This window comes from Symphodus melops, assembly GCF_947650265.1.
Source record: "Symphodus melops genome assembly, chromosome: 22".
Lineage (NCBI taxonomy): Eukaryota > Metazoa > Chordata > Actinopteri > Labriformes > Labridae > Symphodus > Symphodus melops.
This window is the reverse complement of record NC_136712.1, coordinates 17,003,033-17,027,242: the sequence shown is the minus strand read 5'-3', so window position 1 is coordinate 17,027,242 and position 24,210 is coordinate 17,003,033. Positions and strand designations below refer to the sequence as shown.

General features: G+C 41.3%; 2 protein-coding genes across 2 annotated transcripts; one reads left to right on the top strand and one right to left on the bottom strand.

Annotated features, from left to right (window-relative positions):
- Positions 1-919: 919 nt before the first annotated feature.
- Positions 920-13,835, top strand: LOC306817665 (rab GDP dissociation inhibitor beta-like). Its single transcript, XM_079334740.1, has 10 exons — positions 920-1,086; positions 8,322-8,429; positions 9,233-9,332; positions 9,492-9,626; positions 9,783-9,981; positions 10,081-10,212; positions 10,395-10,494; positions 11,453-11,624; positions 11,805-12,004; positions 12,800-13,835. Exons 1-10 carry the CDS (start codon positions 1,042-1,044, stop codon positions 12,950-12,952), a joined length of 1,344 nt encoding a protein of 447 aa, XP_079190866.1. The 5' UTR covers positions 920-1,041; the 3' UTR covers positions 12,953-13,835.
- Positions 13,836-15,955: 2,120 nt separating this feature from the next.
- LOC306817831 (NXPE family member 3-like) lies at positions 15,956-22,763 on the bottom strand. Its single transcript, XM_079335033.1, has 8 exons — positions 22,703-22,763; positions 21,789-21,924; positions 20,792-21,235; positions 19,957-20,255; positions 19,660-19,730; positions 19,247-19,453; positions 18,205-19,156; positions 15,956-15,967 (listed from the first exon to the last, which is right to left on the bottom strand). The coding sequence occupies exons 2-7, from the start codon at positions 21,903-21,905 to the stop codon at positions 18,606-18,608; spliced, it is 1,689 nt and encodes a 562-aa protein (XP_079191159.1). The 5' UTR covers positions 21,906-21,924; positions 22,703-22,763; the 3' UTR covers positions 15,956-15,967; positions 18,205-18,605.
- Between the last annotated feature and the right edge of the window lie 1,447 nt (positions 22,764-24,210).

Genomic DNA, 24,210 nt, shown 5'->3' with positions numbered 1-24,210 from the left:
TTGCATGTTTGGCGTAATGCAAGAGTTTGAGTGCAAATTTTGTTTGTTTCACCTCTGATGAAATAGAAAATGTACATTTTTTTTGAACAGGTATGACAATGTATCCCTCTATTGTTTGTGTCATATGGTTAGCCCTCATGGTCATATATATGGAAGCCCTTAGCAGACATATATCCATACATTATATTTTACTTTGAATTCTTGAGATATTTCCAATTATCTCTAATTGCAACACATTTATCTTGTTTACTTGGGATAACACTGTTAGTTCTCCTACGAGACTGAGTAGATTTCATAAGATATAGAGAAAAACACTGAAAATAACCTCTTATCAAGGGAACCAAATTGTTAACCCGAGTAAACAAGATTAATAAGTGGAAAGTTATAGAAAATCAGCAACTATTTACTGGTCATCATAGGAAAACGTTTTAAATAAAATGTATGGACTTACTTCATTATGGTGAGAAAGCAAACCTTTTCAAACTTACTTCAATGTATAAAAGCCAATGACAATCAAATGAGAAAATTAAATTATTGAAAAATTTGAGATATTTATCTTATTAGTTCAGAATAAACAGATCGGATACAATATGCTTCTGCAGAAATTAACTAAAATTAAAGATGAAAGACTATAAAGCCCCAAAGACCATTAGCCCATAAAGTATTAAAGGCAAGATTGGTAAAAAAATTTTAAATTGCAAGATTTTGAAAGTAGCATTTCCTCAGTGCTCCGTCTGTTAATTTCCATTAACCTGCTTTTAACAATCCCAAAGCAAAGTCTTCAATCTTTTATGTATTCAATAAAAATTATTCTGTGAGAACTTGTGTACATCTTTTAAATTCACATCAGCGACCTTTTTTTATTAGTGTTAATGCTTCATAAGCATAAAAATAAAATCCCCTTGTTTTCGATCACACGCTTCCTGCAGGTGATTGACAGCTGAGAAGTCCCGCCCCATTCTGTCATCTTCGGCCCCGCAGCAGGTCTCCATTTTCTTCTTCCCCCGATACTCAGGAGCACAGGAGTGAAGATTTGGAAAAATGAATGAAGACTACGACGTGATCGTGCTGGGCACTGGACTCACGGTGAGTTAAAGAAAAACCCAATCAAATGTGTTTTATATTGAAGAGGATTTTCAACCTGTTACCATCGCAACTAGCCGTTGACAGCTCGAGTTGGCGAACCGGGCCTAAGTAGCTAGCTTAGCCGCTGAAGTAGCCTGAGGTTAATATTAGCATTATGCTATCTTTGAGCGCTATCAGTGCCTGGAAAGATTAACGACATTAACTGTTTACCTTCACGAGATAACTAAATAAAAATCACATTTTTCAACGCGTTACGTCGACTGTTGAGGTATCGAGCCCATCTGATTAACCTAATTTGATTGTTAAGGGGTTAATTTGGACTTCTTTTCTTAGTCCAGATAAGATTAAACGTTGATGATTAGCCAGCCGAGCTAACTAGCTAGCCTGCTTACAACGGAGTAACGACGTGTCAGCTCCCCCCGATTAACCTCGGGTGTTGTCTTTATCTCTATCTCATTGTCTTAAATGTGTCCTATCAAGGCTTTCACCTTGAAATAAACAATGAAAACTTATGAATTTTAGTATGTAACATCTAAAGCTATCGAAAGTTTGTTAAAGCGCCGCCCCGTGCCCCGAGGACTCAACAGGCTGAGTTCACTTCGGTTTGTTTATTGAAGCGATAAAGTGAATAATCACGCTATAAACTGATACTAATCTCTTTAAATTAAGGATTGAAACATATTGGCAGCAAACGGGCTGGTTATCACGTAAATTTGGCTTATTTACTAATAACTAGTAGAAATGCCAAACTCATGTAAGAAATTTTCAGATGGATATGAAACAGACTGATATTAATATCGACGCCTCTTTTTGACCCACAAATACAAAGAGGACCATCAGCATGAAGACTGACCATTTCTTCATTGTTATTTTTAACGTCTAAAGCCGCTGCCGAAGGGTAGGTGGCAAGCTGCCTTCAGGCGCTCCGCTAGAAAAAAACGTTTTTATGATATTTTCAAGTTCTGAACATGTGAACGGTCCTCTGGAGTCTACTAGGGAAACTGGTCAAAGTCAACGATTCCCCCAGTTGCCAAGTTGTGACATTGAAGTGAATTTTTAGTGCAACAGAAATGGTGGAAAGCTTTCACACAGTGTCAACAACTGAAGAGGGCCACACACAGTATGTCAACAAGCCTACTTCTAACTAGCTAAATATCCAATTAAAATGTTGTATTGAAACACATTTCAACGTCAGCTGCATCTTTTAAGTTCTTCATTCTGTCACTGCAGCACGGAGGAGCTCTGTGCTACTTCTTTTCGTGATTAAACGTACGCCACACAAAAAGACAACTGTACTTCTAACGTCCATATTTGTGACTTTCTTCTGCCCAGAGCGCTTGAATGAGCGTCATCATTACGACTGCACATCTGGGATGTACGGTGTTTTCACGAAGCATTTGAAGGCAGCACTTTGGCCAAAATCGACTTCCAACAATTAATACGAAACTTAAGAATAAATAGATTTGTAATGTTCGGATTGTTTGCAAAGGCAACAATAAGACTTACGAAGAAACATCTGGACACAAGACCATCATTATTTAAAATATACACGTTAATTTAGACAGCTGCATCAACAGCAGACAATAGAGTGAATCGGATCATAGCCGTCATTTGTATTCAAATAAAACTTAATATTTAGGACTACATCTCTTCAATAGGTGTCCAATATGCATGTCTAATGATTAAAAAAAAAAGTTTTGATATCTCAAAAATCATATCTGATTACCACAGGAGCAGATCATTAAAAGTGGCTTAACTGCATTAAATGTACCAACCATAGCACAAAATTAATAGCCGTTTAAAATAACATAAAACAAATGATTCTCGTAGTTTAATGTTTCACCTCTGTGCAGTGATTTTCTCCTGCTTTCTTTAATAGAAGTTTGTTTTATCACATTCATGAGTTAAAAAAGTACTAAACAGTCTGTTCAATCATGCTTGCTAAAATTCAAACTAAGAGGGTTGTAAAATTCTTGCAGGTCATTTAGGACAGACAACATTAATAATCTGTCGTTTGTCCTTCTGCATCTCAGACGATCAACGTTGAATCTTTATCTCAGCACCTTGTTCTTTTTTCTTTTGTTTTTAAAGATCTCATATCTTAAGTATTTTGTAGTGGATAGTCTTTGCTTTTGGAGTGTATTCCATTTTTGATGCACGTTTTTAAGAGCAATTTGTGCTTGTGTCAGCTTAATTTACCCAGAAATAAAACACGCGAGAGCCTTATTATACTCCCTGACAGGCCACATGACATGCACACAATTTGACACAGCTGAAGCATGACAAGGAAATAGTGTGCTGACTTTGGGACTTTTATTGCAGCCGCTTCCTGTCAACCCCAAGGCCCTGCACTCCCTGCAGTTTCTAGACTGTTCGGTATAGTTTAAACAGTGATTTCATTCATGGCTTACAAAGCATTGTTAATTAGCTTTTAATTGATATATCTTCATGCCAGCGAAGACTCTGTCCCAGCTGCAGGCTCAGAGTGACAGCGTTGTTCCTTTCTGGCGTGCAGCTTTTTGGTTGAGCTCACTTTGGGTGTGGTTCCACTGAGGCTGAGGAACTGAAAGTCGTCTGGGCTCTAAGTACGGCGTAAGCTCAGTTAACAAGAGAGCTACACCGACTGGCAGCCAGCCTGAAAAAGTCCTGCAGGCCACAGCACAGTGTAGTTTCACATGGTTTTACTTCTTCGTGCTAATCTGTGACTTCACTTCTGTTTATCTGACAGCTTCTCCTTTTATCACTACACACACAAACACAAGCTCCGCCATTACTACAAACTCTGCAGGCTTCAGGGGATATCCCTTTCTAAGAGTCAACTTAGCTCAGATAATACATTTTGCATACTAGAAGCAAGATTGTTCTTGATTTATTTCTCAAGGATGAGTTCTGTTTGGTTTTTTTTGTTTTGTGTGCTGTTGCTTTTTAATGTCTGGACTGCACATGTTTGGTCGAAACGACACGGTACCAGATCTTTTAAACTTGAATGTGAGTTAAGGTCAAACAGTAAATAGAAATAATAGATTTTCAATATTGGATATTTTCTTGGTTTTAACTACCAAAGGCAAACTCCTGCACACTGTCTAAATTGCACAACAACACTGACAACATTAGACAGTCCAGGAGGAAATTTTGATTCTTTTTCAGTCATTCAAATAACAGAGGTTGTTTAATTTTTCTTTAATGCAGCATGATTCACATGATAATCCACTTAGATCCACTGTTGGCAGCTTTTCAGCCTCAGGATGAGATAAGGGAGTCGGGTGGCTTCAGAGACTGCAGTGATGCTTTTATATCAGTCATTACATCAGCAATAGTTGCTGCAGAACCACCCGTTGTAGTTGGTTAAAACTAAGTGTAGCTCAGTGGAAAATTGTTGTCTCGTCGTTTACATTTCATCGAGCAAATATTTGTCAGCAGCGCTGCGACCTCAAGTAGTAAAAGAAAAAGCTGCCTCAATGAAACGGTGATTATCCAGTTTTCTCAAATATTTATTTCTATATAACACCAATATTTATATTTCTTTAAGATTTTTGTTTTGGAATGACAGGAATGTGGATAGTCTGAAATCGAGGAGACGGAGAGAGAGTGTGGAGTGACATGAAGGACATCAGCCAGAGGTCGAATTTGAACCCATTCCAAACTAACCACTAGGACCCTGGTGTTATTTTTATGACATCTTATCGACAAAACAATAGATGTATTAATAATTGTTTTAAAAAGGAACAGTCTCAAAATTCTTTTGTTTAACAGCACCATGTTTTTGTTCAGTGAAATGTTGTCGTCTTGGTCCCCGTGAAAATGAGGAAACGATCATTGTTTCCATTTCCTCTCTAATGAAGCAGGAAGTTGACTTTGGTTAGAGTTTCAGGCATTACCAATCAACCGAGGATCAAACAATCACAAACATGCACAAAACATAGGGATGAGCATCGCTTGAAATCCACCAAATAGTGACGGAGCTTGGACTCATGAAATATGTGAATTCCTCTGAAGCCAGCACATTCCTGTCTAATTTCATAAGCTCATCACATGTTTAGCATGTCGAACTTTAATCTGCTGTGTAACTGTGAGAAGAATGCAGTGAAGTTGTGAGGGCAGTGCTCCTTAGTCTTATACTATAGATTACAACAGAAAGACGCAGGGAGTGGTTAGGGTTAAAACAACTTTGTATTCTCTGTATGTTTTAAAGTTATAGTTTTCTCTGATACACGGCAGGAAAATAAAATCAAAAACTGTAACAAAGCTATTGTATACAGAAGAGAAAACACAACATGGCAGGGCTGTAAACTGTCAGTGTTTATTAGTGAAGGTTTTCAGACGTGAGTGATCCACAGTGGTCTCTTCCTCCTCAAAACAAACGAAGCCCAGCAGAGGGCGCCCTCAGTTTTACTTGACAATTGAATGCACCTCGGTCAATGAAGACTAATGTTGTGGAAAAAGTAGGGGTGTCAGGACAAAAGTTGTATCAGGACATCCCTAGGCAAAAGCAATGTGGGCAGGAATCAGAAGATGCAAACTGGATTAGAGAGACTCGTCTCTGCAGACAGCAGCAGCACGTGTTTCTGTTTTATGTAATGTTTCCTCTCTGTTGATGCCGTGTGCACAGTGGATTAATGACCAACAGATTCTTGTGACTTGAACACTATGTGTAGTAAAATCAAAGCTGCGATGCTCTTGTCATGTGATCCCCTCTGTCTGAACCCTGACGGCCCGTCCAACCCTGGTCGGACTTTGTCTCGTCTCTTTCTGATTTTTATGGGACTTGTGTGTTAAAAATTGAACTGGGACTTTGCCTCCGGTCCCGTTGTTTAATTTTCTGCCTGACGGTGCGCTGGGTCAGGGCGTTTTCCTCTCTGTCAGCGTGGCCAACACTCTGGCAGAGGTAGTGATGACTAGGCTGCCTCGGGCTCCGGGCTAAAGCCTTTATTTATAAAGGTGTCAAAGCAGGTTGGCTTTGGTGACAAACTAGACACATCAACGTTTGTCCTTAGCCATAGTGCGTGTCCTTCCTGTCGATTTGAAGTCCATACAGTCGGTGACACCCAGACATATACGGACATGATCAGATTTCTCTGCAGCACGTGTTATTTCGGGAAAGTATCGATGGAGAGAAGTCGGTCATGTGTGTTGGGGAGTAAATGAAAGTGGAGATGAGTCTACAGCCGTGGTACCGACATTGATTTCTACAAGTGTCATATCTTCATTTCAAATTCCTGACAACCCTAAAATGGGTGGCTATCACAATTCAACGAGCAAAGATTTAATACCATCGGCTTACATAACATTGTTTGATGGCTGAAGACACTAAATCAATTCTGCTGTGCACTATCGTCATCACAGTGAGGCTCTGCTTCATGTGCTGCAGACAGCGATGAGACTGTACTTCATTATGGAGTCTGAGTGCTGCCCGTGATGTGATGAAAAGTGAGAATCAAAAAACAATACAGGTTTCTGAAATGTTAGTTAAAAGAAAATACACAGCAGTACATTGAATATGGAATCATCTGACAGATTGAAAAGGGAAGTGGTGATTTAATGATTAACAGTTTCCAGAACTCTTCGAAGGCCACTGTAGAGGCCATGTAGACTTCTGTAACCTTTCAGGATTGTCTTTATCTTTAAAAACTGACCTATATCCCTTCTCGTTTCTCATTGGGGGGGGAAGAAAAGTCACGTAAGCCTTGATGCTCTCCCAAAATACCCCGCGCTTCAGTGAAATCCGATCCCGTCTGGGTATCGTCTGCTGTATGGACATGCACTTGACAGTAAGGAGGTACAGACGGGCTGCAGATACATTCTGAGCCTTCAGTGCTGGGCGCACGTCTTTTGAAATGAAACGGATGATTTATGTTGTTGTGTTTCATTGGCTGTTGATGCCTGTTCCTCTTATTTCATTGTCAGCGTACCTGGGTCGATTTAAGAACCCAAAGTGCACAACAATACCTGACACCAATTAAGATGTGGCTGACTGAATGTCTTTCAGCTCCCCAGGCGGCTCCCGTCGTCGAGCACCGTACATCACCGACGCTGAATGCTAACTAATGTTAGCAGCTCCGACTGTTGAGTCAGGACTGACGCATCCCCTTACAAAAGAAGCTGGAGAGGCTGCCTGGAAGATAACTAATGAATCTTATTTAAAAGAAGCGTCGCCTCAGTGCACACAGGCAGCACAGGTGTCCTAACAGTGAAAGCTATTATCCATTGTTGTCATGTGAGGAACAAGTCTCACCGTAAAGCATGGCTGCGTAAGCTGTCATTCAGCAGTCAAACTAGTTTTAGAGTAAAGTCCACACCAGGTCACATGACGCACAGTGGTGCTCTCTCATCTACACACTCACTGTTGTAATCGTATTAAGGCCTTTACGTGTGCGGGAATTCCAGACGCCGTCAAACTTTTCCATCATCGTTTAAAAAAGCCTCCTCGGCTGTGAGCGCAGTGAGAGTTGTGATCATCCTCCTGCTGCCTCCAAACTTTTATTCTTTAGTCTTTCCTCTATCAGGTTTAACATTAATCAAAGAAAAACTGCACAAGCTTGATTTCATGTTTGTAATCCTAAATGAACATTTTACATAACACAGGCTGCAGTCGTATCGAGTTCGACCGTAGCAGGATTTATGGTTAAACAGTAATGTAAGAGAGAATGAGTTTTCTGTAGCAAAGGGGGCTGAAAGACTGTGGACAAATGCATCACATGTAAAATACAGACAGCCGCCTGCTGCTGTGACAGGGCTGTGGGAAAATAAGTGTGTTTTTAATTAAATGTATTAAGATGGTCTGATTTGTTGTACAGGCTGAACAGCGCAGGGTAAACTAACGATGATGAGAGCGGAGTTGGAGGTAAAAGCTTGTCTGACTCTCAATGATGCGTCACCCTGTTTGTACCTTGATTATGTTACAATAATGATAACGCTACAACCTGTTCTGAAGCTGTCGCATCCTGATGGCTTTCATACTGGGCCTGTTCTTAATCCCATATTAGAGCATGCATACACTGTTTGTGTGTGTTGGCAAAGTGCGCAGCAAGCTGAGACATGAGAATAGACACAAAGGTTCTGACTTGAATCAAACGCGGGACGATCATAACGAGTGTTGTATTGAAAGATTTACACCTGTTGTTCTAATGACGCGTTTCTGCCATCAAACATCGATCTCACACACTCTGACATAATGATGCCGCTGATGTCTTACTGTTGGAGTGATTTAGGCCTGACTTCATGTCTTCTCCCATCAGGAATGCATTTTATCAGGAATCATGTCGGTGAAGGGGAAGAAGGTTCTGCACATGGACCGGAACTCCTACTACGGCGCTGAGAGTGCCTCCCTCACGCCTCTGGAAGATGTAAGTTTATCTTTGACACTACCAGTTTATTTATTAATTTAAAGAGAACTGCAGATGTTTGAACATCTTAATATTCATGATGCTTCTTAAATGAAGAATATGTGACTTTTAGATCCAGTAGATGTCGCCCCTGAGCCCCATCATGAAACCAAAACAAAGCCCCCGCGCTCCTCCGGAGACGCACCTCCAACCTCCCTCCACTCGCGTTCACACGAACGAGTTATAAATCAGAACGCACCGTAATCAAAAATGATTAATCACGTCGGATAAAATCATTCTCTGCGTGGGCTGCAATCATTGTGGTTAACAGGCTAATGTTAGCACACTTAGCTTAGCTCGTAGCGTCACACAGAAACCTCGACTTAAACGGCTTCATGTCCCGTTCATGTAAACACAGCGCTGACAACAACACATCTGGCGCTCTTCACTCCCCGTCGAGAGTCATGACTCAGAGACGTTCACACAGGAGAGAGTGGATTTCACATTCTTCCTTTAAGGCTGAAGAAGAGAACAGTAAGCGGCTTGTTGTTCCCTTCTTCAGGGGGCCAACACTCATCTTTATCAATGAAGCCCTTTTTAAAGCTTTGGTTCAGGTTGTCCTCTCTTCACGTGTTCCTCTAACATAAGTCTACGTCATGAGTTAGAAAATGACCTTGAGCGTATGAGAGAAAGGAGGACACGAAGCGTAAAGAGAAAATGAACTGAGCTTAAACCGCAGAAGATAAACGTTTACGATGTGTTTGTCAAATAAAGAGGATCAAGAAGAGCACGTTGTTAGCTGTCTGCTTTTCGCCCTCCTTCAGGTCTACAAGCGCTTCAGTCTCCCTGGAAAACCTCCCGAGGCCATGGGAAAAGGCCGGGACTGGAACGTGGACCTCGTCCCGAAATTCCTGATGGCCAACGGTACGTTTGGATCAGCCGTCTGTTTAGCATGTCGGGATCGTTTGGGAGCCTCGTGCAGCTCAAGATATCTGTCACTGTTTTGTTTTCAGTGTTTTCATGGAGGATTTGGTGCTTTTATTATTGTTTTACACCAATGTGTGTCTTATCTGTTTCTTTCAGGTCAGCTGGTCAGCATGCTGCTGATCACGCAGGTGACTCGTTACCTGGATTTCAAAGTGGTTGAGGGCAGCTTTGTGTACAAGGGGGGTAAAATCCACAAAGTTCCAGCCAGTGAGACTGAGGCTCTGTCGTCTAGTGAGTGAAAAATGACCCGACCAGATTCAGTCAAAAAGAATAGTTAACATCTTAAAACCCATGTAGAAGATTTGTGATTGCTCGTTTGGCTCTGGAACAGAATCTTCTCCGCTGCTGGTTAAGTTTCTAAGCCTTCCTCTCTTGTCTCGAAAAAAGGTCTGATGGGGATTTTTGAAAAACGCCGCTTCAGAGGTTTGCTGGTCTGGGCTGCCAACTACGACGTGAACAACCCGAAAACCTGGGAGGGCATGGACCCCAACAAATCCACCATGGCGGACGTTTACAAAAAGTTCGGTGTGAATCAGGATACCACAGACTTCACGGGCCACTCCCTCGCACTCTACCGCACAGACGAGTCAGTTCACTCCCTCGCACTTTCATGAATATTGTATCAAATAAAAATGAAGAGTTAAGTTTTGACATCAGCTACATTTCTTTTCCTCTTTCTCCTCAGATACGTCAACAAACCGTGCATCGAAACGATAAACAGGATAAAACTGTACAGCGAGTCTCTGGCCAGATATGGGAAAAGCCCGTATCTGTACCCGCTGTACGGCCTGGGAGAACTGCCACAAGGGTTTGCCAGGTAGAAGACTTTTCAAAACACCTGTGTAATATAGAAGCGTATGGTTGTTACATCATTTAATGTAGTGTTAATCCTGGTCGGATATCTTATTAATATTTGAATAGCTTTAAAAAGCTCACTACCAATCTGAAAACGTTACGTGATATTAGAATACAAACGTGTGCATTGTGTTTGGACTCCAGGCTCAGCGCGATCTACGGCGGGACGTACATGTTGAACAAGCCCATCGAGGAGATCGTGATTGAGGATGGGAAGGTGGTGGGAGTCAAGTCTGAGGGAGAGGTGAGTACGTGTGTTTGATGTTGAGCAGACATGAGCAGCAGCTTTTTCTTAAAGTCTCGTCCTTTTAAATTTGACCCGTGCTGAGAGTTTACTGAAAATCAAATTTGACGTGAATTTCTACACGCCGTGTTGTCTTTGGTGAAATCGGAAAGGTTTCTGTTTTCATGTTGGGAAAACGCAGCAGATTGTTCTGCTGGAGTCATGGCTGTGGGTGTCAGGTGACTGTAACGGTGATTTTAAAGTCAGATTGTCTCCTGTGAAGAGTAAAGCTAACAAGCTCACTGCATGGACGCTTCTCTCTCCCATCATCAGGAGGAGCTGCCAGCTGAGAGAGCTTCTTTTGGGAGACTCAGGTTGCTTTTAAGTTTGGGGCACCGGGAGTGTAGTGGTTAGAGAGTGCGACCCACAGACGGAGACGGCCCGGGTTCAAATCCCACCTGTGGCTCCTTGTTTCTCCCCACTCTGATTGTCCACTATCCTCACTCTAGAATAAAGGCATTAAAAGCTCCAAAACTGAATCTTAATATTTAAATGTTTGTAATTAATTCTGTTTGTTTTGGAGCCAAATTACACAGTGAGACTTTTTCCAAGTGATGACAAAAACAACCAGTGAATGAAGAGGCTGAATAGGTGTTAAATGCTTCTCTTCAGCGTCTCTGCTCATAGGTGGAGCTAACGAGGCTGTTAGCCACGCTACTTGCTAACCTTGAAGTCTTTTAAAATGATAGTCAGGATCATTCTCCTTTATGTAAGGGCTGCAACAATCTAAGATCCAAGAGTCTAAAGTCCCCTGTTATTTAAAATATTAATCTATTGCTCGGTTAATGTTTCTGACGTTGCACACAAACTGATCCTTTAAACTCTTTGACTTATTATGGACACTTTCCTCGTGCTGGATCGTTACAGAAAAACTCCCTTTTCCGGTAAAACTAAAAAAAACTCCCCTCACTCCCTTCAGATCGCTAGGTGCAAGCAGCTGATCTGCGACCCCAGCTACATCCAAGGCCGCACCGCCAAAGTGGGTCAGGTGATCAGAGCCATCTGCATCTTGAGTCACCCCGTCGGCCAAACCAACAACGTCAACTCTTGTCAGATCATCTTTCCCCAGAACCAGGTCAACAGGAAGCACGGTGAGCGCCATCAGGAAACCAGCAGATGTATCAGACTGTGTCACAAATAATTTCTTTTTACTTTGGAAATGCTTCTGATCCTTCCTATAACATGATTCTGCCCATCAATCACTCAGTACACACTTGGTGTAAAATCGCACCAGACACTAACGTTCCATTTTTTTATTTTATTTTTTTCAGACATCTACGTTTGTATGATCTCCTTCGCTCACAACGTTGCAGCACAGGGGAAATACATCGCCATCGCCAGCACCACAGTGGAGACGAGCGACCCGGAAAAAGAGCTCAAGCCGGCCCTGGATATTCTGGAGCCCATCGACCAGAAGTTCATTAGCATCAGTGACCTGTATGCACCAACTGACATGGGAACTGACAGCCAGGTAGGATCAGACTGCTGCTGTGGCATCTTTAAACCCGAACGGAAAAATCAGGAATCGAACAGTCTGCTTGTTTGCAAAGGTTCATTTTTATATCCAACAAAAATGTGGAAAATTGTCAAAGCTGTTAAAAAGAGAATGTGGGGGGAAAAGCATGTATTGTACTGAACATTTTTATTTTATGTCATGAATATCTTTTGGCCCTCGCTAACATGAGAAAGAGAGAGAGGGGAAAAAAAAAAAACGAAATCTGCCGTCAGAATGACACCTCGGGCCAAAATCTTTTGATTCTTCAACTTAAAGTCAGGGGCGCAAACAATCCCCTCAAGGGCCACAAATGGCCCCCGGGCCGCACTCTGGACACCCCTGCTTTGAATCTTCCTGGCCCTGGCACGGTGGGCCTCGGTACTTTTCTTATGTATGAGCACAAGCAAGGATGCGTAACATGGACATGATGTAGAATCAAGGTACAGGGTAACTGGGCCTAGTGTGACTGTGCCTTAAGCTCTCCAGTGTAATAACCGAATCACAAGTGAAACTAAAAACAGGAGTTGTAACTTTTGTCAGACTTTGAATGGAAACAGAAGGACGAGGAAGTCAATGAGCTCTATTTTTGTAAAACTTTTTAATTTAACGTATTCTGAAAATGTGCCAGATGAACAGATTTAAAAAGAGGACGCAAGTTTGGATCATACTTTTAAATCGCACAGAAAAGACAAACAAATTGTTGAGTACGCACTGAAATCATTCTTGAAATGAAACTCTTCTTTTCACCTCGTTTCGTTTTCCTCCCTCCAGATTTTCATCTCCCGCTCGTACGACGCCACAACTCACTTTGAGACCACCTGCGACGACATCAAGGACATCTACAAGAGGATGACGGGCTCTGACTTTGACTTTTCTGAGATTGAGCGCACTAAGAACGACATCTTCGGCGACTGCCCAGAGTAGAGACGACACTCCAGCTTATCAAAGACGACACGGCCGGCGACCGAAATCATACACGATAAAAATAGAAAACCTACATAAAAATGTACACACCAATGGGCTGGCTGAGGTTGGCCCATTGAGGCAGTTAATGATATATATAGAGAGATATGATATAGCATTGTTGGGTAGGGTTCAGGGAGGGATCTATGCTTTTTCAAGTCAAATTCACATGATTGTTGCACTAAAAACTGGTCATTCTATGATAATCCCCTTAATTTTTTTGCTTCGTCATGCTAAATGAAGAACGCTCCAAAGATGCCAAATCAAATGATGATTCATAAATCGGTAGTATTTTCAGATTGTGTTTTTTTGGGGGGGGAGGGGGGATCAGTTCAATTCCCTGTCATATGAAAGGTATTTCTCGTGTCGTGGGTGGGAGAAAAGTGGCTTGACTTTGTGCGTCCTGGGTTGAATCATGTCGGTATCTAAATGTTGTGACTCTACCGTGTTCGAGCTGAGCTAATGGTTCTTAATCGTTTCGTAAAGGGTGTGATCGTAAAATTATCGAAAACGGGTGCGAGGGGTCTCCACAAGAGACAAAAGAGCGCCAGCATAAAACCTCCTGAACCTCTTCTCAACAGCTTGAGTTACTATAACGCTTCAGAGGAGATATATTTAGTTCCTGTATTATGCAAAGTGATGGATGGCCTGTGCTTCAACAGCAGGTTTAATGGGAAGTGTTATTGACTGTAATTGCTTAAGAAGGACCAAACGTGTACTGCAGCAGTATTGAACTGATGAGAGCTCTTTGATATCCTCCATTTTAAACAACTTCAAACATAAACATCTCGGGCTCAAATGATTTCTGTACTGCAAAGTAAAAACAAATTTGTCAAAAACCAAACTTGTCTGGGATGGATTTATTTGTGTGACATGAGTGCAATAAAGACCTGAAGATGGCACTGCAGTGTCTTAGAGAGGAAGAGATCAGGCAGGAGTAATAGTGGCCTTATTATGATAGCTGTTGAAGTAACACTTGCATTAGAAAGACATGCTTGTGAACTTGATCAGGGAAGTTTAATCACATAGGCTGTTGTGAAAACAAAGTACTGTCTCAAGTAGTTTTAAGTAAACGTGTTAAATGATTTGCTTATAAATCAGAAAGGTTAATAAATAATTAGTGCATCAAGTTTACACCGCTACAAATCAAGTATTTATTTTTCTCTCTCTTAGGTTCCCCATTGGCACCAGTTTATGCTTCGGCTAACTTTCTTGGGGGGTCCAACACACAAGGTCACTGGCAAAATCTAATGTCTTAGGAAGCTCATGGGAACTCTGGTTCTAACTACCTTTCTGTCACAGCCATCCCCAGAGTTCTGTTCAGATCTGGTAGTGACTAGTACTCCAGGCTGGAAGGCTCGGCTGTCTATTCTGCTGCCGATGTGGTCCCTTCGGTTTACGTGAAGCAGGATGTAATTTGTTGCCTTCATGTGCTTGGTCACTCATTGTCTCCTGAACCTAGGATGTATGCGTGTCTCCCAAGCTATCTGTGCAAACTACCTTATCTCTTGCATACTCGGCTGATGTGTTTGGTAATGCATGGTGACATTGTACCACACACAGTCATGCAGATTGTGCAGGAAAATGGACTTGAGTTTGGTCCTCTTCCAAACTGGGATCCTTGCGTCCCTGGAAATATGCAGATTTTAGGTGCAAGTAATCTCTGGGGGCGTCATGGTGCAAGTCACTAAAAACTCCAAGACGGTTTTGGAGAAACGTACGTTTATTTTCTGCATTAAATGAACCAAAAAGAAATCTGACTCCTGTGTATAATCACCTTAAGTTTCTCTCCATGCTTGTCGATGGGAAAGAAGTGATGACCAGGAGGCTTTCTGAGTTCTCAGGTTAACAAAGTTTATTGAGTAGAATCAAGAATACAAGATGCAGAGTCTCCGGGTTTGTTTTATGTTTCCCTGACGAGCAATACAGATGCAGAGTCAGTTCACGAAGTCTGAATAGTCTAGTACAGTTCTGCTACTCTCTTTTCCTGTAACCGTCTCATCAGTATATTTCAACACACTCTTCTGCCAGAAATATCAATGAAAATCATACACATGAATATAAACTTTTTTTTATTAAAGATTATACTTAGCGTAAGCACCATCCTTTGCATTGTGGATATCAGAACATTTACTTTGTGCTGGGTGATCTAGTGGCCCCCAGGAGCTTTTTACCCTCTTACCCGATACATCCATCAATACATTACTATGAGCACATTAATCATACTTGAGAATCTGTTAAGTCACGATATGAATCTATAAAAGCACTACATTCTAACAAGGTGCAGGTACAGGGTTGGTGTATGTGGAGAATTCCTCACAAAACTCGTCTCTGATCTTGGGCTGGAGGGGAGTCATGAACACTACTGGAACTCGTCTTCCAGATCAGTTTTAAATTCTTCGCCGGAGACTCAATGAGCCCTGAGTGAATTCTTTCATGTCTTGGTGGACAGGAGCCATCCGACTCATGTGATGTGCTATAACTTCTCAGCTGTGAACCATGTGGTGGAAACTTACAGGTATAGCAGCAGGGGGCCTGATGTAATCTTTGCACCCCCTTCCTATGGGTTAAATCAAACCTGTGACGGTGTGAAACGATTTCACAGCTGTCAGGGGACTGGTGCATTTCCCTAATGAGAGGGGCTTCAAAGGCAAAGTCTTTGTTTTCAGGAATGGCAGGGAAAATTAGATTCAATGCTTCAGTCCATGGATTATTCTGACTGCTCTGTTCTTTACTGATCTTTTCAGCAGGGTTGTTTGATCCTCCAGCATTTTCTGCTTGGCAGTTTTGTAGTACTGATGAATAAATCTGTTTTCTGACTGCATGGATTGGACCTCATTCTCCAGTGTTTGAATGTGGTTCTCCATGCTTTGGTCATTTTCCTGCAGAGCTTCTTTTTCTACTTCAACTGGATTTGCTACAGGAAGGACTTGCTTTGGTAAAGAAGGAGTTGCCCAAGAACATCCAGGGTTTATGCTTTGGGGTTTCCTGACTCAGGGGTTGACATGATTGACCAGCTCCTTTAACTTATCAAAAATGCTTATTGAATAGCTATTTAGGTTGGCGATCTTCTCGAAGGAGAGGTGCTTCAGACCAGTTTCAGACCGTTTCATGCAGCACTGCGTGCTGTGATCCAAAAGAAGTCTCAGCTTCTGGCTCACAAGAGGTCTTGGTACACATTTTACTTGATAAATTGAAACCTCACTAGAATACTGTCAGCAAATCTGCTAAGCTAAACCAAGCTAAATCAAGAAGGGGCAAGTCTGATCTAAATTTCCACAACGGATCACTGCAGTCTATCCTGGAAGATAGACAAGAGCATTCACACCTCAAGTCCTCTTAAGGATTGGGGAAGTCACGCCCAAATTGTTGCCACAAACAAGTAAGAGCACACAAAAATTAAACAACACACAAACGATGTTCAAATACAAAAAAGCACAAATTACACACAACTTGAGGTCTGCTCTGCTTAAACAAACAGAAGTTATCTCCCAAGGAAGAATATTCTGCAGAAGAGTCTCTTTGAGGATTGAAGGTTTGAATAACTCTGTACAGGTCCTTCTAAAAAAATTAGCATATTGTGATAAAGTTCATTCTTTTCCATAATGTAATGATAAAAATTAAACTTTCAAATATTTTAGATTCATTGCACACCAACTGAAATATTTCAGGTCTTTTGTTTTAATACTGATGATTTTGGCATACAGCTCATGAAAACCCAAAATTCCTATCTCAAAAAATTAGCATATCATCAAAAGGTTCTCTAGACGAGCTATTAACCTAATCATCTGAATCAACGAATTAACTCGAAACACCTGCAAAACATTCCTGAGGCTTTTAAAAACTCCCAGCCTGGTTCATTACTCAAAACCGCAATCATGGGTAAGACTGCCGACCTGACTGCTGTCCAGAAGGCCATCATTGACACCCTCAAGCAAGAGGGTAAGACACAGAAAGAAATTTCTGAACAAATGGGTTGTTCCCAGAGTGCCGTATCAAGGCACCTCAGTGGGAAGTCTGTGGGAAGGAAAAAGTGTGGCAGAAAACGCTGCACGATGAGAAGAGGTGACCGGACCCTGAGGAAGATTGTGGAGAAGGGCCGATTCCAGACCTTGGGGGACCTGCGGAAGCAGTGGACTGAGTCTGGAGTAGAAACATCCAGAGCCACCGTGCACAGGCGTGTGCAGGAAATGGGCTACAGGTGCCGCATTCCCCAGGTCAAGCCACTTTTGAACCAGAAACAGCGGCAGAAGCACCAGACCTGGGCTACAGAGAAGCAGCACTGGACTGTTGCTCAGTGGTCCAAAGTACTTTTTTCGGATGAAAGCAAATTTTGCATGTCATTCGGAAATCAAGGTGCCAGAGTCTGGAGGAAGACTGGGGAGAAGGAAATGCCAAAATGCCTGAAGTCCAGTGTCAAGTACCCACAGTCAGTGATGGTCTGGGGTGCCATGTCAGCTGCTGGTGTTGGTCCACTGTGTTTTATCAAGGGCAGGGTCAATGCAGCTAGCTATCAGGAGATTTTGGAGCACTTCATGCTTCCATCTGCTGAAAAACTTTATGATTTAATTTTTCAGCACGACCTGGCACCTGCTCACAGTGCCAAAACCACTGGTAAATGGTTTACTGACCATGTGCTCAATTGGCCTGCCAACTCTCCTGACCTGAACCCCATAGAGAATCTGTGGGATATTGTGAAGAGACCGTTGAGAGACGCAAGACCCAACACTCTGGATGAGCTTAAGGCCGCTATCGAAGCCTCCTGGGCCTCCATAAGACCTCAGCAGTGCCGCAGGCTGATTGCCTCCATGCCACGCTGCATTGAAGCAGTCATTTCTGCAAAAGGATTCCCGACCAAGTATTGAGTGCATAACTGAACATAATTATTTGAAGGTTGACTTTTTTTGTATTAAAAACACTTTTCTTTTATTGGTTGGATGAAATATGCACATTTTTTGAGATAAGGATTTTTGGTTTTTCTTGACTTTTTTGCCAAAATCATCAATATTAAAACAATATAAGGCTTGAACTACTTGAGTTGTGTGTAATGAATCTAAAATATATGAAAGTCTAATGTTTATCAGTACATTACAGAAAATAATGAACTTCATCACAATATGCTAATTGTTTGAGAAGGACCTGTATAAACAATGCAACAACGCTGGTTTACTTACTTACTGGTTTATTTAAAATTTCAACAGAATTTATTTAACATTTTAATTTCCAAAGTAATTCATTTTCAAATCATTAACAATAAAACATCCTCATGATTAAACTAACAGTAATCTCTTATCCTTGCATTCTCTTCAGCTTGGTTGTTAATTATAAAGTTAGAACAGAGATGTGCACACCATTTACCATTTATGTTAAATTTATTAGAGCTATACGACTTTAAATTATTGCTATCTTGTTCGGTCTCATTTTTCTCTCAACTTTCTGGCACAATGATATATCAAAGTAGCAATTGCTTAGTCTGTATAGTCTGCTTTGGGAAAAATAAAATCACTTGATAGAACACAAGAAACAGAAAAACTTTAAAGTAATTTGTTTCAGTTTTACCAACAAAAGCTGCGTTTTTCCTGCATGGTTCGAATTCCTTCCTTGATATTAACAGCTAGCTCTTTTGTGGGCATATGTAGGACAATAAAACATCAATCATATTCTTAAGGATGGGAGGTTTTGGGTGGAGGTTGTGTGGCAGGTGGTGGGCCAGTACCATATCCCATGCATCCACCAGTTGGACATTAAGTCCTTTGAACACGGCTCTGAGCAGCTTGTTTACCTGAAACGAGAACCAGTTACCGTTGCCCATCACATTACCAAGGTGATTCCTTTGGAGAGTCCCACTTCTGATGACCACCAGTGTGCCAGGAGCCCTATTCAGCAGTCGGACCACTGCTTTGCGGATACTCAGAAGACGTCTCATGTAAAGTTCAATTGGAAAAGTACTGAAATGGGCCCAGATTCCTAAAACTACAACTGTGTTGGTACCACCTACTAGTCTTTCAAGTTCATTGGCAACATAAATCTCCTTACTGGCTGGTATTTGTGAAATACGAAGAGGAAGACCATGGATGCGGTAGGTTACCATGATTTTGTTTGCATTGTCCCATATCATGTAAGGTCCTGCAGGCTTTGGACTATTCAGGTTCACTGCCTTCGCCTCTGCAAGTGTGACAAAGAGAACAGATTGAGCTGCAATATTATTATTGTATTATAATCCAAACTTTTGCCAAAAATAACTGGAACAATTACGTGAAAGCGAAGCCTTGAGGTACTCAAACCACTGCCTGATGGTGGAGTCTCCATACATGTGCACCACCTTTCCTTTCAGGCACTGACTGATGGCAAAGGAGTCTTTGAAATGGTGGACTTTGGTGCCACCTACTGATCTCCACACACCCCGGTAGTAATACCCAGAGACTCCAGACTTCCCACGGCCTTCATTGATCGTGGGTTGACCTGAGGAAAAGTTATATTTTAAGGATTCTTTCCACATCTTTTTCATTTAAGCACATATCTCAGAGAATGACTTTGGCTTTTATTTAAAATGAAAATACTTTTCAGTATATCTTTTTACAGTTCTGGGTAAAATATACAATTTTTAATCATTTTAAAATGACTATTCAGTTATTTTTCTTGGTGAGAGTAGGAAAAGTCAGGCTTACCTTTCCTTCGTGGCAACACAGCGACACTGGCAGGTCCTGAAGCCCGAATGAAGGCTTCCAGGTTCACATTCCTGAAAAACGCACACTAATACAATCACTGCAAATCGAAGATTATTCAAATGATCTAATGACGTTTAATCAGTCAGCCCTCTTATTTGGGCTTTAAAGATATATAAACACCTTTAGACTTAATCATAAATGTCTGTTAATAACATTTGGACCAGGAGATACACTGTAAGCAAGCAGTAATCAAGTGCAGTATAAAAAAAAAATATATATATATATATTCTCCCTCACCTTTGAAAGAGTGTTTTCTCTTGGCCCTTGAGTACATTATTATTATATCCTTTTGCCATGTGGTTAATCCTGGCATCACAGCTCAGCTTCTTTGGTTTGTAGCAGAACCACGGGTCGCCTGTGTGGAGGTTAGTGTAGTTGCACTGTGGCTGGCTGGTTTGACGTAGGCAAACATTACAGATGGTAGTTTCAGAGATTGAGCCAGAGCGGAAGAGGCTTTTGAAGAGAACCCTGTCAGGCTGTTCTCGGTTCAGCCTACGAAGGACTGTGATAGCCTCGCTCGAGTGGACAAGCGTCACCTGATAGAACAAAGAACATGAGTTTAAAGTTGTAACTTACAAGTCATGCCCTATGTACATTAATTCTATATTAGATCACTGCAGTATATCTAAGATAATGAAATTGTATTTTTGGTTTAGCTCAGTGAAGTTGTTAATTAATTTAACTTTAAAACTAGTTGGCAAGTAAACCTGTTACTCAAATAAGATTGAAACCAGTTCATGGCTGTACCGTAAATGCCAAGCCAGTTATGCAGTCTGTGGAGTGAAATGTCATGATCAATGGTGTCAAAGGCTGAAGTTCAGTCATTTCAGAATTGTTTCAAAGCCGGAAACATGTTTATTTAGGTTGTAAAGTTGGGCATTTTAACAATGAGATCAATGAGGATTGTTTTTGAACGTTCAACATTGTCTTTTTGTTGCTTGTTAGCAAAAGTAATTTGAGGGTGATGATTTATATTTCATGAATTAAATGACCTACAAGACAATAGTGTTGTGAAATGTAATTCTTTTGGCATTACTTATGGTACATTAACATGTATAGTCTTAAACTGTACCTCAACCTGTGCTCTTCCTTCCCACAGTAAAGAGAATACAGCAGAGTAGGAGCCATTGAGGTGATCCACCACTTGTCCAGCCACACCTGCTTCAAGTTTCCTGTTGTGCAATCGAGCAACTATTGCGTCTCCTCCAGACGTCTTCTTCTTACCGTGGAAGTCGTACATTTGAATCATAGCCTCCAGCTGCTCTCCTACATGCCAAAGTCCTCCACCCCTCCCTGGGAGAATAGTGAAGGTGCTGCGGGCAGCATTACTTGTCGGATTCAATGAAAAAGGAACTGGTAGAGGGGGAGTTTTAGGCCAAGCAGTGGAGTCCAATATGAGACGTTCCTCCTCAGCGGCTGCACCAGACAGCGGCTTGAAGGTGCAGAATTCCTCGGGCTCGGGAGGAGCAGAGCTCACTCTCTTGAGGAAGATGGGAGAGTTTCCTTTATAAATAAGCTGACAAGGGATCAACGAAGAAGGATGGTGTCAAAGACGTTTCAAACAAATGTACTCAAATAAAAAAATGAAAAAAATTGAAGGTTTTTCAAGATAAATGTATATTATTAATAACTGGTGATTGGTAAGCTGCATCCTGCCATGAGTCACTTTGATTATTGATTGACAATGCCAGCACTACAAATGCTCCAGTTTGTACATTAAAGTTATTTCTATTTCAATTACATTGCCAACTTTTCTCTTTTCGAGAATAAATAAAGGTTTCTTTAAATCTAGATTCAGAGTCAAAAGCCACACAAGTGTTTTAACTGAATCACATTTGGCATTTTTAACTGCTCAGAAATATACAAATCTGTGATTCTTTTATTGATTGGTTTGTTGAAGTTGAAGTCTTCTGTAAGCAAGGGCATGTGCAGACTTTATTTTAATGTTTCAACAGTGTCTCTTGCAATCAAATTAGGAGACACTGAAAATCGTCTCCTTGTAATATGACTTGTGAATTTTTTTTAAAAAGTTTTACATTTAAAGTGTTGTCACTCATTTCAGTTCTCACCTGCAGCAGGTCCTTGTTTCTTAGCATAACGAATAACACAGCCGGAAGGAGAATGATGGCACAGCCCTTCAGAAGTTTCATATTGACTTTATTAATTGTAACTGCTTTTCGCTCCATGGCTAGTCCTTCTCTGGTCCTGTAGGAGAAAAAAAAGGGAAAAGAGATAACTTGTTAAGTTTATAGTATTAATTCTTATTGAAAACACTTAAGTCAGGCAAAAGAAATCCTCTTAATATTTATAGTTTGTCTATCTTTCAACAACAAACATCCAAGAGTTGGGGTGGCTGTGACTCAGTGGGTTGTGTCGTGGTCTCTTGGCAGGAAGGTCAAGGGTTCCAACCCCAGCTCCTGTGGGCAAGACACTTAACTTAACTTGCTCTCCCCGCTGCGTCAGGGGCATATGAATGTTTATGAATGGGATTAGTTACTTCTGCTTGATGGTCAACATACATAGCAACCAGTGCGTGAATGGGTGTGAATGTTGTAAAAGTGCTTTGAGTGGTCAAAAGACTAGAAAAGCAATATACAAGCTCAAGTCCATTTACCATTTAGTAAATCAAGAATGTGATAATTATTGGTGTAAGTAAACAAGTAGCACAAAGCAAGACCATATTTTTTCATAACTTGAGTATGTTTAATTTACGAATCAGATGGTTGTATAAAAATGTTATCTCAAAAGTACTTAATTTGGATGTTGTGATGGACACAGCTACACATTAAAAGGCTGTAAGCCGCACAGCTAACACTCACGTTTTTATTTGCAAAGATAAAACCGTAACGACACAGGTTATTCGTTTGGCTGAGTATCTGTTTATTAAAACTTTTGATTTAAGTGCACACATTCAATCTAATTGGTCATTGTTTTGTCATCAAGTAAAGCTATATTAATTAATTTCTCTTTTCTGATGAGTTACCTGGCTGGTGTGCTCTCCTTCCTGGTTGATCAAAGGATGAGGCTGAGGGTGGAGCTTGATTTTGTGGAGGAGGATTGTACCAAGTGCTCAGATATCAGGAGGGGGGATCAGGGTCCCTTGGGGTTAACTTTTAGATATTTTGCGTGTCGTCCTCCCCTGTGTGTTGATTGTGGTTTGGTCAGCAGCTTTAAATATCCCCCTCAGTTCTCATTTTCTCAGGTCTGTTAGTTGAGTTTAGTGAGCACAAGCTTTCAGTAGAATTATGTTTTTAGAAAGTCTGAGTAGACGGGGGTGGGATATGGGATACGAGGAGGTCAGAAATGTAGCTGGGGGCGAGGTCGCGCAATGCTTTGTATGTACAGTAACAGGATTTTATAGTGGATTCTAGTGATGGGCAGATGAAGCTTCATGAAACATTGAAGCCTTTCATCCAATTGGTTCGGTCCAGCGCAAAGCTTCTTGAAGCTTCATTTGCTCTAGTAGGACATCGACTGGACGCAAAAATATCAGTTGGCAAGAATTTGAAGTGTGTGGGATTTTGCAGAAAGCCTGTGAATAAGTATGCAAAACATGTATATTGTAGTGAAGGCAATATATATATAATCAGTTACGGAGAGGTGAGGGTGGTTGGGGTATGGACAATGATTGTGCATTTGTAACGTTGAGGTATGGCCAGTGGTTATGGTTTAGGGGACACACATCAATGGTTTTTATTTTAAAAAAAACAGTTTTTCCACTGTGGCAGGTCTTTTTTTTTTTTTTTGACAATATTTCTCCTGCTTTGGAAAACACTCACTCACAGGGCAGAGATGAGGCAGACGTACACAAGAATACCAGTGCTAATGTATATAGATGGGGATAGACGTATTTCTGTCTCTCCCAGTCTTGAAGGGGGTCCTCCAGCCTCAGGGGTTTATATCGCTGTCATAACTCGCGTCAAAATCCGAACCACTTCCTGAATCAGTCACGTGGTACAACCGGGCAGCGAGGCTTCGGACGTCATCATTTTGGGCTCCTCCACTAAATGAAACGAGCCTCGATACGCGCATCGCAGAAACGCCCCCTCCACTACTCGACACACGCTTCGAAGCCTCGGTACATCACATCACTTGTGGATTCTGAATTTTACTGGAAGCCAATGAAGTGAGGCAAGGACAGGGGAGATGTGAGAACAAAGGTTGGTCCGTGTTGAGAATCTGGCGCCAGCATTTTGAACTAGCTGTAAACTGTTTACTTTTGTTTGGCTGAGGCATGTGTAGAGAGAGCTACAATAGCCTAAACGGAAAACGATGACTGTGTGAAATAATATTTCAAGATCTGACTGGGAGAGCATTGTTCTGATTTTTGAGACATTTTGTAAGTGTAGGAAACAGGACTGTACAAACTTAGTGGTGTTGGTATTAAAGGTCAGGTGTCAAAAATGATTCCAAGCTTCTTAACGGTTGGTATAAAGAGAAGATAGTTGGTTAGGGTTATTAGGTTTGGCAGAAAAGTAAATCTGTATGTCA

Excerpts from the sequence above, each read along its gene's own strand:
- LOC306817665 (XM_079334740.1), top strand. The coding sequence starts at position 1,042 with ATGAATGAAGACTACGACGTGATCGTGCTGGGCACTGGACTCACG. Across the intron at positions 9,333-9,491 it reads GAAATTCCTGATGGCCAACG|GTCAGCTGGTCAGCATGCTG; the intron begins GTACGTTTGGAT and ends TGTTTCTTTCAG. Across the intron at positions 9,982-10,080 it reads GCACTCTACCGCACAGACGA|ATACGTCAACAAACCGTGCA; the intron begins GTCAGTTCACTC and ends CTTTCTCCTCAG.
- LOC306817831 (XM_079335033.1), bottom strand. The coding sequence starts at position 21,905 with ATGGAGCGAAAAGCAGTTACAATTAATAAAGTCAATATGAAACTTCTG. Across the intron at positions 19,731-19,956 it reads GAGAAAACACTCTTTCAAAG|GAATGTGAACCTGGAAGCCT; the intron begins GTGAGGGAGAAT and ends TGCGTTTTTCAG. Across the intron at positions 19,454-19,659 it reads TGTGTTGCCACGAAGGAAAG|GTCAACCCACGATCAATGAA; the intron begins GTAAGCCTGACT and ends ACTTTTCCTCAG.